The sequence below is a fragment of the Tachyglossus aculeatus genome, chromosome 1 (genome assembly GCF_015852505.1).
Source record: "Tachyglossus aculeatus isolate mTacAcu1 chromosome 1, mTacAcu1.pri, whole genome shotgun sequence".
In the NCBI taxonomy this organism is placed as follows: domain Eukaryota; kingdom Metazoa; phylum Chordata; class Mammalia; order Monotremata; family Tachyglossidae; genus Tachyglossus; species Tachyglossus aculeatus.
The window spans coordinates 29,897,775-29,911,189 of NC_052066.1; the positions used below are offsets into that span (position 1 = coordinate 29,897,775).

The following is a 13,415-nucleotide window of genomic DNA, read 5'->3' on the forward strand; positions in this document are numbered from 1 at the left end:
TATTATTATCACAGCGCCTTTCACATGGTAAGCGCTTAATAAATGCCATCATTATTATTATTACAGAGCCTTTCACATGGTAAGCACTTAACAAATACCGTCATTATCATCATGATTACAGCGCCTTTCACACAGCAAGCACTCAACAAATACCATCATCAATCATCATTATTACAGCGCATTTTACATAATAAGCGCTTAACAAATACCATCATTTTTACTATGATTACAGCGCCTTTCACATAAGCGCTTAGCACCATCATTACTATTATTACAGCGCCTTTCCCATAGTAAGCGCTTAGTAAATGCTATCATTATTACAGCGCCTTTCCCATAGTAAGAGCTTAATAAATGCCGTTATTATTATTACAGTGCCTTTCACATAGTAAGCGCTTAATACCATCATTATTATTATTATTACAACGCCTTTCACATAGTAAGCGCTTAATAAATGCCATCATTATTATTACAGCGCCTTTCACATGGTAAGCGCTTAACAAATACCATCATTATCATCATGATTATTACAGCGCCTTTCACATAGTAAGCGCTTAACACCATCATCATTATTATTACAGCGCTTTTCACACAGTAAGCGCCTAATAAATACCATCATTATTATTATTACAGGGCCTTTCACATGGTAAGCACTTAACAAATACCATCATTATTTTCATGATTATTACAGCGCCTTTCACACAGTAAGCGCTCAACAAATACCATCATTATTATTATTACAGCGCCTTTCATATAGTAAGTGCTTAACAAACATCACCATTATTATGATCACAGCGCCTTTCACATAGTAAGTGCTTAACAAATGCCATCATTATTATTTACAGCGCCTTTCACATGGTAAGCGCTTAACAAATACCATCATTATCATGATTATTACAGCGTCTTTCACATAGTAAGCGCTTAATACCATCATTATTACTATTACAGTGCTTTTCACATAGTAAGCGCCTAATAAATGCCATCATTATTATTATTACAGGGCCTTTCACATGGTAAGCGCTTAACAAATACCACCATTACTTTCATGATTATTACAGTGCCTTTCACACAGTAAGCGCTCAACAAATACTATCATCATGAATCATTATTATTACAGCGCATTTTATATAAGTGCTTAATACCATCATTTTTATTATGATTACAGCGCCTTTCACATAATAAGCGCTTAACACCATCATTATTATTATTACAGCGCCTTTCCCATAGTAAGCGCTTAATAAATGTCGTCATTATTATTATTATTACAGCGCCTTTCACATGGCAAGCGCTTAACAAATACCATCATTATTATTATCACAGCGCCTTTCACACGGTAAGCACTTAACAAATACCATCATTATCATCATGATTATAACAGCGCCTTTCACACAGTAAGCGCTCAACAAATACCATCACCATGAATCATTATTATTACAGCGCATTTTACATAATAAGCGCTTAATACCATCATTTTTATTATGATTACAGCACCTGTCACATAGTAAGCGCTTAACACCATCATCATTATCATTATCACAACGCCTTTCCCATAGTAAGTGCTTAATAAATGCCATCATTATTATTATTATTACAGCGCCTTTGACATGGTAAGCGCTTAATAAATGCCATTATTATTATTATTATTACAGCGCCTTTCACATGGTAAGCGCTTAATAAATGCCATCATTACTATTATTACAGCGCCTTTCACATGGTAAGCGCTTAACAAATACCATCATTATTATCACGATTACTACAGCGCCTTTCACACAGTAAGCACTCAAAATACCATCATCATGAATCATTATTATTACAGCGCATTTTATATAAGCGCTTAACACCATCATTTTTATTATGATTACAGCACCTGTCACATAGTAAGCGCTTAACACCATCATCATTATCATTATTACGCCTTTCCCATAGTAAGCGCTTAATAAATGCCATCATGATTATTATTATTACAGCGCCTTTCACATGGTAAGCGCTTAATAAATGCCATCATCACTATTATTACAGCGCCTTTCACATAGTAAGCGCTTAATAAATGCCATCATTACTATTATTACAGCGCCTTTCACATAGTAAACGCCTAATAAATGCCATCATTATTATTATCACAGGGCCTTTCACGTGGTAAGCGCTTAACAAATACCATCATTATTATCATGATTATTACAGCGCCTTTCACACAGTAAGCGCTCAACAAATACCATCATCATGAATCATTATTATTACAGCGCATTTTACATAATAAGCGCTTAACACCATCATTTTTATTATGATTACAGCGCCTTCCACATAGTAAGCGCTTAACACCACCATCATTATCATTATTACAGCGCATTTTACATAGTAAGCGCTTAACAAGTACCATCATCACGATCGTTATTGTTATTATTAGCAATAATAGCGCCTTTCCCATAATAAAAGCTGTTAATCAATCCCATCATCATCATGATTTTTAGAGCGCCTATCACAGGGTAAGGGCCTGGCAGACGCCATCATCATCGTGATTGTTAGAGCGCCTTTTTCTCCTAGTAATCGCTTGACAAATGTCATTTAAAAAACGAAAAAAGTCGGGCAGGTCGTTGAGGGTGTGTGAGCCGGTGGTGAGCCGATGGCGACCCACTTTTCCTCCCCTTCCTCCGTCGCCATTGTGGGTTGTCCTCCTGAGGCGATGGCACAGCGCGCCCGCGCTCCCTCCTGTTGTCCGCGCCCGCGCGCTCAATAAAGTTTTGCAATTGACGCGTGAGGCGGAACTAGAAAAGGCGGGAAGCCGAGGGGGAAGCTTCGCGCCTGCGCAGTCCGGTCGCGGCGCATGCGCAGATCGTGCTGCGGTGGGAGGGGTGGGAAGGTTCGCGACTGCGCAGTCCGACCGGGGAGGAGGTGGAACGAAGGGGGCGGTGGCCGCGCCTGCGCAGATGGGGCCGCGAGGAAGGGGGGGGGCAGGTTCGCGACTGCGCAGTCCGGCCGAGGGTGGGGGGGGTCGTTGCGCCTGCGCAGATCGTGCTGCGCGGGAGGGGGGCAGGTTCGCGACTGCGCAGTCCTGCCGAGGGAGTGGGGGGGGGAGGGGAGGAGGGGGGCGGTCTTTGCACCTGCGCAGATCGTGCTGCGGGGGAGGGGGGGCAGGCTCGCGACTGCGCAGTCCGAACGGGGAGGAGGTGGAACGAAGGGGGCGGTGGCCGCGCCTGCGCAGTTGGGGCCACGGGGCCGGGGGGGAGGGGAGGAGGAGGAGGGGGCAGGTTCGCGACTGCGCAGTCCGACCGGGGAGGAGCAGGAACGAAGGGGGCGGTGGCCGCGCCTGCGTAGATGGGGCCGGGAGGAAGGGGGGGCAGGTTCGCGACTGCGCAGTCCGGCCGAGGGGGGCGGCGGTCGTTGCGCCTGCGCAGATCGTGCTGCGGGAAGGGGTTGGGGGCAAGTTCGCGACTGCACAGTCCGGCCGCGGAGCGGGAGGAGGACCGAGGGGCCTTAGCTCCTTCCCCTCCTCACAGCACCTGTATATATGTTTGTACATATTTATTACTTTATTTTATTTGTACATATTTATTCTATTTATTTTATTTGGTTAATATGTTTTGTTGTCTGTCTCCCCCTTCTAGACTGTGAGCCCACTGTTGGGTAGGGACTGTCTCTAGGTGCTGCCGACTTGTACTTCCCAAGCGCTTAGTCCAGTGCTCTGCACACAGTAAGCGCTCAATAAATACGATTGAATGAATGAATGAATGAATGAAAGGGAGGGGCCAGGTTCGCGACTGCGCAGTTCGGGCGAGGAGCGGAGGTCGCGCCTGCGCAGAACGGGCTAAGGGGAAAAGGGGGCAGTTCGCGACTGCGCAGTCCGAGCGGGAAGGAGGAGGGATGAAGGGGGCGGTGGCCGCGCCTGCGCAGATGGGGCCACGGGGCAGGGAGGAAGGGGGGGCAGGTTCGCGACTGCGCAGTCCGGCCGAGGTGTGTGTGTGGGGGGGGAATGTTCGTTGCGCCTGCGCAGATCAGGATGAAAGGAGGGGCGGGTTCACGAATTCGCATTACGTCTAAGGGGCGGGGAGACGGTGGAGCGAAGGGGGCGGTCGTTGCGCCTGCGCAGGTGGGGCTGTGGGGCGGAAGGGGGCAGGTTCGCGGCTGCGCAGTACGTCCGAAGGCTGGGGACCGATGCTCGCGCCTGCGCTGATGGGGCGGGCGGGGCTAGGAGGAAGGCGGGCCGGTTCACGTCTGCGCAGTCCGTCCGCGGGGGAGCAGAGAAGGGAGGGGCTGCGGCCGCGCCTGCGCAGATGGGGCTACGGGGAGGCAGGGGCGCGGGTTGGCGGCTGCGCAGTCCGCCCACGGGGCGGGGCGGGGCGGGGAGCGCAGGGGGCGGGGAGGCGGCGGCGCGTGCGCAGTGGGTCGTCGGGGGGCGGTGCCTGCGCAGATGGGGGCGGGGAGAAGGGGGAACGGAGGGGTGTATTCGCGCCTGCGCAGCTGGGACTGAGGGGCGGGGCTAGGAGGAAGCCGGGCAGGTTCACGGCTGCGCAGTCCGTCCGCGGGGGAACGGAGGGGAGCGGTGGTCGCGCCTGCGCAGATGGGGCTGAGGGGCGGGGCGGGGCGGCAGGTTGGCGGCTGCGCAGTGGGTCGTCGGGGGCGGTGCCTGCGCCGATGGCGGGGCGGGGCGTGAGGGGGTCAGGTTGGCGGCTGCGCAGTGTGTAGTGGGCGTGCGGCGCCTGCGCAGAGGGGGGTCTCGGGGAGGGGAGGCCGGGCGGGGGAGTGGGGGGGGCCGGGGCTTGTTGTTCGGCGGCGGCGGCGGCGGCGGCAAGATGGCGGCGCCCGGGGGCTCGGCGGCCTCCTCGGCGCTGAAGGGGTTAATCGAGCAGTTCACCGCCATCACGGGTGAGGCGGGCGCCTCCGGCCGGAACGCCGCCATCGGCGGGGGATGGGGGGGAATGGGGGATGGGGGGCCGGCCGGCCGGGCGGGCGGGCGGGCGGCGCTCAGCTCGGGGCTTGGCTAAGGCACGCCCACATGGGGGGGACGGGGGGAAACGCCTCACACTGCCCCCCATCCCCCCTCACACTGCCCCCCCATCCCCCCTCACACTGCCCCCATCCCCCCCACACTGCCCCCCATCCCCTTCACCGCCCCCCATTCCCCCCTCACGACCCCCCATCCTCCTCTCACATCCCCCATCTCCCCTCACATCCCCCCCCACATGCCCCCCATCCCCCCCACCTCATCCTCCCTCACATCCCCCATCCCCCCTCACATCCCCCCACATCCCCCATTCCCCCCTCACATGCCCCCCATTTTCTCCTCACATCCCCCCACCTCCTCATCCTCCCTCACATCCGCCCATCCCCCCTCAAATCCCCCTCACATCCCCCCATTTCCCCCTCACATCCCCCCCATATCCCCCCACATGCCCCCCACTCTCCCCTCACATCCCCTCACCTTCTCATTCTCCCTCACATCCCCCCATTCCCCCCTGACATGCCCCCCATTCCCCCCTCACATCCCCCCCACATCCCCCATCCCCCCTCACATCCTCACCCCCTCACATGCCCCCCATTTTCTCCTCACATCCCCCCACACGCCCCATCCCCCCTCACATCCTCATCCCCTCACATGCCCCCCATTCCCCCCTCACATCCCCTCACCTCCTCATCCCCCCACATGCCCCCCACTCTCCCCTCACATCCCCTCACCTCCTCATTCTCCCTCACACACCCCCATTCCCCCCCCCACATGCCCCCCATCCCCCCTCACATCCCCTCACCTCCTCATCCCCCCTCACATCCCCCCATTTCCCCCTCACATCCCCCCTCACATCCTCACCCCCTCACATGCCCGCCATTCCCCCCTCACATCCCATCATCCCCCCCACATCCCCCCACATGCCCCCCACTCTCCCCTCACATCCCCTCACCTCCTCATCCCCCCTCACATCCCCCCACATTTCCTCCTCACTTCCCCTCATCCCCCTCTCACCCCCATCCCCTTCACCCCTCCTCATCCTCCCTCACATCCCCCCCAATCCCCCATCCCCCCTCACACACCTCCACACCCCCCATTCCCCTCACACCCCCTCATTCCCCCTCACCCCCCCACAGTCCCCCCACCCATCCCCCCCACCTCACATCCCCTCACCCCCTCACCCCCCCCCTTACAGAGTAATAATAATAATAATGATATTTATTAAGCACTTACTATGTGCGAAGCACTGTTCTAAGTTCTGGGGAAGTTACAAGGTGATCAGGTTGTCCCACACAGGGGCTCACAGTCTTAATCCCCATTTTACAGATGAGGTCACTGAGGCACAGAGAAGTCAAGGAACTTGCCCAAAGTCACCCAGCTGACAACTGGCGGAGCCGGGATTTGAACTCATGACTTCTGACTCCAAAGCCCAGGCTCTTTCCACTGAGCCATGCTGCTTCTCACATCCCCTCACACCCCTCCATCCCCCCTTCACATCCCCCCCCACATCCCCCCACCCACTGCCCCCCGTCCCCCTATTAATAATAATAGCATTTATTAAGCACTTACTATGTGCCAAGCACCGTTCTAAGCACTGGGGAGGTTATAAGGTGATCAGGTGGTCCCACAGGGGGGCTCACGGTCTTCATCCCCATTTTCCAGATGAGGTCACTGAGGCACAGAGAAGTGAAGTGACTTGCCCAAAGTCACCCAGCTGACAAGTGGCGGAGCTGGGATTCGAACCCACGACCTCTGACTCCAAAGCCCGGGCGCTTTCCACTGAGTCACACTGCTTCTCCACACACCTTCTCCCTACACACACCCCTCCCCCCCCCACATCCCCTCACACCCCCATCCCCCCCACACTGCCCCCCGTCCCCCTAATAATAATAATAATAATGATAATGATGGCATTTATTAAGCGCTTGTTGCCAAGCACTGTTCTAAGCACTGGGGAGGTTACAAGATGATCAGGCGGTCCCACGGGGGGTGGGGGTGGGGGCTCACAGTCTTCATCCCCATTTTCCAGGTGAGGGAACTGAGGCCCAGAGGGAGACAGACAACAAAACAAAACATAGTAACAAAATGAAATAAGCAGAATAGTAAACATGTACAAAACATGTAATGTACATGTACAACTACTCCAGGAGGCCTTCCCAGACTGAGCCCCTTCCTTCCTTTCCCCCTTGTCCCCCTCTCCATCCCCCCATCTTACCTCCTTCCCTTCCCCACAGCACCTGTATATATGTATATATGTTTGTACATATTTATTACTCTATTTATTTATTTATTTTACTTGTACATATCTATTCTATTTTATTTTGTTAGTATGTTTGGTTTTGGTCTCTGTCTCCCCCTTTTAGACTGTGAGCCCACTGTTGGGTAGGGACTGTCTCTATATGTTGCCAACTTGTACTTCCCGAGTGCTTAGTACAGTGCTCTGCACACAGCGAGCCCTCAATAAATGCGATTGATGATGATGAAGAAAAATAGAGTAATAAATCTGTACAAACATATATACAGGTGCTGTGGGGAGGGGAAGGAGGTAGGGTGGGGGGGATGGGGAGAGGAAAGAGGGGGCTCAGTCACCCCCATCCCCCCCTCACCCTACACACCCCCATCCCCCCACTCCCCTCCAATCAATCAATCGTATTTATTGAGCGCTTACTGTGTGCAGAGCACTGGACTAAGCGCTTGGGAAGTCCCAAGTTGGCAACCTATAGAGACGGTCCCTACCCAACAGTGGGCTCACAGTCTAGAAGGGGGAGACAGAGAACAAAACCAAACATATTAACAAAATAAAATAAATAGAATAGATATGTACAAGTAAAATAAATAAATAAATAGAGTAATAAATACGTACAAACATATATACATACATACAGTCCCCCACACACCTCCACACACACTCACCGCCCCCCACCCCTAAACACTGCCCCCCCCATAGCCACACACATTCATTCATTCATTCAGTCGTATTCATTGAGCACTTACTGTGTGCAGAGCACTGGACTGAGCGCTTGGGAAGTACAGTCGGGCAATAGATGGAGACAGTCTCCGCCCACAGCGGGCTCACAGTCTAGAAGGGGGAGACAGACAACAAAACCAGTCGATTCATTCATTCAATCGTATTTATTGAGCGCTTACTGGGTGCAGAGCACTGGACTAAGCGCTCGGGAAGTCCAAGCTGACGGTCCCTACCCAACAGCGGGCTCACAGTCTAGAAGGGGGAGGCAGACAACAAAACCAGTAGACAGGCCTCAAGTGTACCCACCGTCCCCCATCCACCCCTCCCAAGCCCCCTCACCTACACACACACAAACACACCCTCTACACACACACACCCATCCACAACCACGCACACCGCCCCCCAAAACACCCTCCACCTCCATGCACCCCCCTACCCACCTCTTCATAGAGTCGTCTTTTAGACTGTGAGCCCACTGTTGGGTAGGGACTGTCTCTATATGTTGCCAACTTGGACTTCCCAAAGCGCTTAGTACAGTGCTGTGCACACAGTAAGCGCTCAATAAATCCGATTAATTGATTGATTCATACACGGCCGCCCCCCACCTTCACACCTCCCTCCCGGTCCAGGCCCGGAGCCCCCCGGGACATTGGGCCCTTGGCTTGGTGATGAGACGGCGGAGCAAATGATGGAGTTTCAGTGTGAAGGGGGAGAATAAGAGACTCCAGGGGCGCGAGTGTCATTCACCGTTTCGGAGTTTCAGTGGAAAGGCAGAGGCACAGTAAGCGCTCAATAAATACGATTGAATCATCAATCGTATTTATTGAGCGCTGACTATGTGCAGAGCACTGTACTAAGCGCTTGAATGAATGAATGAATGAAAGAGGAGAGAATAAGAGACTCCATGGGCCCGACTGTCATTCATCGTTTTCTTGTGTGGTCTTTGGGGGTCTTGTTTTTCCCCATTTTGGGGAGGGGGTTAGGCGCCAAGGCATCACTGAAAATATGGAGCTTCCTGAAACGATGATGATGATGGTATTTGTTCATTCAGTCGTATTTATTGAGCGCTTACTGTGTGCAGAGCACTGTACTAAGCGCTTGGGCAGTACGAATCGGCAACAGATAGAGACGGTTCCGACCCAACAACAGGCTCATGTAAGACCGGGGGGCCCCACGTGAGACACGGACAGTGTCCCAACCTGATGACTTTGTATTTACCCCACCGCTCAGTGCAGTGCCTGGCACATAGTAAACGCTTAACAAATACTTTTATAAAATTCAATTAAAAATAGGATCCTGGGAGAGGGGAGCCTGAAGAGAAATACCTCCCCATCAATCACGGCTTCAGAAAGAACTAACGGGGGGCAGGGTGAATCAGGGAACTTCCAAAATTAATAGTTCTATTCATTCATTCAATCAATCAATCGTATTTATTGAGCGCTTACTGTGTGCAGAGCACTGTACTAAGCGCTTGGGCAGTCCAAGTATTTGTTAAGCGCTTACTATGTGCAAAGCACAGCTCTAAGCACTGGGGGGGATACAAGGTGATCAGGTTGTCCCACGTGGGGCTCACAGTCTTCATCCCCCCTTTTACAGAGGAGGTAACTGAGGCCCAGAGAAGTGAAGTGACTTGCCCAGAGTCACACAGCTGACGGTTGGCGGAGCCGGGATTTGAGCCCGTGACCTCTGACTCCAAAGCCTGGGCTCTTTCCACTGAGACTACAAGCGCTTAGTACAGTGCTCTGCACACAGTAAGCCCTCAATGCGATTGAATGAACGAATGAGCCACGCTGCTTCCCTGAAATGGACTTTGCCGTGCAGAAAATTACCTTCCACTCTGTAGATGTTTGGAGTTTTAAAGACTGTGCCAAGCGCTTAGTACAGTGCTCTGCACACAGTAAGCCCTCAATACGATTGAATGAATGAATGAATGAGCCACGCTGTTTCCCTGAAATGGACTTTGCCGTGCAGAAAATTACTTTCCACTCTGTAGACGTTTGGAGTTTTAAAGACTATGCCAAGCGCTTAGTACAGTGCTCTGCACACAGTAAGCCCTCAATACGATTGAATGAACGAATGAGCCACGCTGCTTTCCTGAAGTGGACTTTGCCGTGCAGAAAATTACTTTCCACTCTGTAGACGTTTGGAGTTTTAAAGACTGTGCCAAGCGCTTAGTACAGTGCTCTGCACACAACAAGCCCTCAATACGCTTGAATGAATGAATGAATGAATGAATGAATGAGCCACGCTGCTTCCCTGAAATGGACTTTGCCGTGCAGAAAATTACCTTCCACTCTGTAGACGTTTGGAGTTTTAAGGACTGTGCCAAGCGCTTAGTACAGTGCTCTGCACACAGTAAGCCCTCAATACGATTGAATGAATGAATGAATGAGCCACGCTGTTTCCCTGAAATGGACTTTGCTGTGCAGAAAATTACTTTCCACTCTGTAGACGTTTGGAGTTTTAAAGACTGTGCCAAGCGCTTAGTACAGTGCTCTGCACACAGTAAGCCCTCAATACGATTGAATGAATGAATGAATGAGCCACGCTGCTTCCCTGAAATGGACTTTGCCGTGCAGAAAATTACTTTCCACACTAGACGTTTGGAGTTTTAAAGACTGTGCCAAGCGCTTAGTACAGTGCTCTGCACACAGTAAGCCCTCAATACGATTGAATGAATGAATGAATGAGCCACGCTGCTTCCCTGAAATGGACTTTGCCGTGCAGAAAATTACCTTCCACTCTGTAGACGTTTGGAGTTTTAAGGACTGTGCCAAGCGCTTAGTACAGTGCTCTGCACACAGTAAGCCCTCAATACGATTGAATGAATGAATGAATGAGCCACGCTGTTTCCCTGAAATGGACTTTGCCGTGCAGAAAATTACTTTCCACTCTGTAGACGTTTGGAGTTTTAAAGACTGTGCCAAGCGCTTAGTACAGCGCTCTGCACACAGTAAGCCCTCAATACGATTGATTGAATGAATGAATGAATGAGCCACGCTGCTTCCCTGAAATGGACTTTGCCGTGCAGAAAATTACTTTCCACACTAGACGTTTGGAGTTTTAAAGACTGTGCCAAGCGCTTAGTACAGCGCTCTGCACACAGTAAGCCCTCAATACGATTGATTGAATGAATGAATGAATGAGCCACGCTGCTTCCCTGAAATGGACTTTGCCGTGCAGAAAATTACTTTCCACACTAGACATTTGGAGTTTTAAAGACTGTGCCAAGCGCTTAGTACAGTGCTCTGCACACAGTAAGCCCTCAATACGGTTGAATGAATGAATGAGCCTCGCTGCTTTCCTGAAGTGGACTTTGCTGTGCAGAAAATTACTTTCCACTCTGTAGACGTTTGGAGTTTTAAAGACTGTGCCACGCGCTTAGTACAGTGCTCTGCACGCAGTAAGCCCTCAATACGGTTGAATGAACGAATGAGCCACGCTGTTTCCCTGAAATGGACTTTGCCGTGCAGAAAATTACTTTCCATTCTGTAGATGTTTGGAGTTTTAAGGACTGTGCCAAGCGCTTAGTACAGTGCTCTGCACACAGCAAGCCCTCAATACGCTTGAATGAATGAATGAATGAATGAATGAATGAGCCACGCTGCTTCCCTGAAATGGACTTTGCCGTGCAGAAAATTACCTTCCACTCTGTAGACGTTTGGAGTTTTAAAGACTGTGCCGAATGAGCTCGCTTCTAAGGATGTTCGCTTTCAGCATGGCTTAGTGGATAGAGCACAAGCCCGAGAGTCAGAAGGACCCGGGTTCCAATCCCAGCCCTGCCACTTGTCCGCCGTGTGACCTTGGGCTTGTCACTTCACTTCTCCGGGCCTCAGTTCCCTCATTTGCAAAATGGGGATTAAGGCCGAGCTCTGTGCGGGATCGGGATTTGGAACTTTTCTAATTCATATTCCACCCGGAAGTGGAAACCAGGAAAACGGTCCTGATCTTTCCATTTGAGCTCTGATGACATCTCGGACTCGTACAGCACTTCAGGCTTTTTTCCATAGGATGTGTCTTGGGGAGACCAGAGTATAAGATGATGCAAACTCTCCTGTTTCATACTTCCCCAAGGACTTGTAGAACGCTTTATACACAGACGGCTCCACTTGGATGTCCCACTTTATTTGTACCCATCCTCGGCACTTCTGTATCATCATCATCATCAATCGTATTTATTGAGCACTTACTATGTGCAGAGCACTGTACCAAGCGCTTGGGAAGTACAAATTGGCAACATATAGAGACAGTCCCTACCCAACAGTGGGCTCACAGTCTAAAAGTATGTGTGTGTATGTGAATTGTACATTCAGTTATTTGTGAGCCCGCTGTTGGATAGGGACCGTCTCTATACGTTGCCAACTTGTACTTCCCAAGCGCTTAGTACAGTGCTCTGCACACAGTAAGCACTCAGTAAATACGATTGAATGAAAGAATCGGGACTATGTCCAACCTGATTAATATGCGTGTATCCCAGCGCTCAGTACAGTGCCTGGCACGGAGGAAGTAGTATTTTTTTAAAAAAGGGACGTCAAGTCACTTTTTCTGCCCATCCTCGGGCCCCAGCATCAGTGAAACTGGACTCGGGAAAAGTTGGGTTCGATTTTTGGACTGCCTGATAAAGTTGAGAAGAGTAGAGTTGGCAAAATAAAAATGGGCCTAGAAGGGATGTATTCTTTTTCTCTTTCACTACGGCTTCGCCAAAATCCCCCTTTCTGAAAATGAATCAAGCGGTGGTATTTAGTGAGCGCTTTTTCGGCGCCGAGTACCTGTTCCCAGCCCTCGGGAAAGTACGGTGCAGCAGAGTCGGTAGACACATTTCCTGCCCACGGGTTCTTCAAAATGCCCTGATAGCCGTTTTCGTGAAGGCAGGGAAGTACGAGATCTTTTTTAAGCAACAACTGGTTGTCTGGGCTTGTACTGGCAGTATTCAGAATCAGTTGGTCAGATTAGATAAATTTTATTTATTTTACTTGTACATATTTATTCCATTTATTTTATTTAGAAGCAGCGTGGCTCAGTGGGAAGAGCCCGGGCTCTGAAGTCAGAGGCCATGGGTTCGAGTCCCGACTCTGCCACATATCTGCTGTGTGACCTTGGGCAAGTCACCTCACTTCTCTGAGCCTCAGTTCCCTCATCTGTAAAATGGGGGTTGACTGTGAGCCCCACGTGGGACAACTTGATTACCTTGTATCCCCCCAGCGCTTAGAACAGTGCTTTGCACATAGTAAGCGCTTAACAAATGCCATAATTATTATTATTATTATTTTGTTGTCCGTCTCCCCCTTCTAGACTGTGAACTCGCGGTTGGGTATGGACCGTCTCTAGATGTTGCCAACTTGGACTTCCCAAGCGCTTAGTACAGTGCTCTGCACACAGTAAGCGCTCAATAAATACGATTGAATCCATTGTTAACCCATTCCCTCTTCAACCGAACTTTTTAGAGGTCTTTTTAATGTAGATGATAATTGTATGAAGGGCTTACTGTGTGGCAGGTACTGTACTGAGCGC

At 50.8% G+C, this 13,415-nt stretch overlaps 1 protein-coding gene across 1 annotated transcript in view; it reads left to right on the forward strand.

The window, feature by feature from the left end:
• Positions 1-4,784: 4,784 nt before the first annotated feature.
• UBXN7 (UBX domain protein 7) overlaps positions 4,785-13,415 on the forward strand; it is a 153,971-nt gene continuing 145,340 nt past the window's right edge. The window contains exon 1 of the mRNA XM_038742286.1: positions 4,785-4,857. Within this exon, the coding sequence (XP_038598214.1) occupies positions 4,785-4,857 (73 nt within the window). The remainder of the gene's footprint in view (positions 4,858-13,415) is intronic.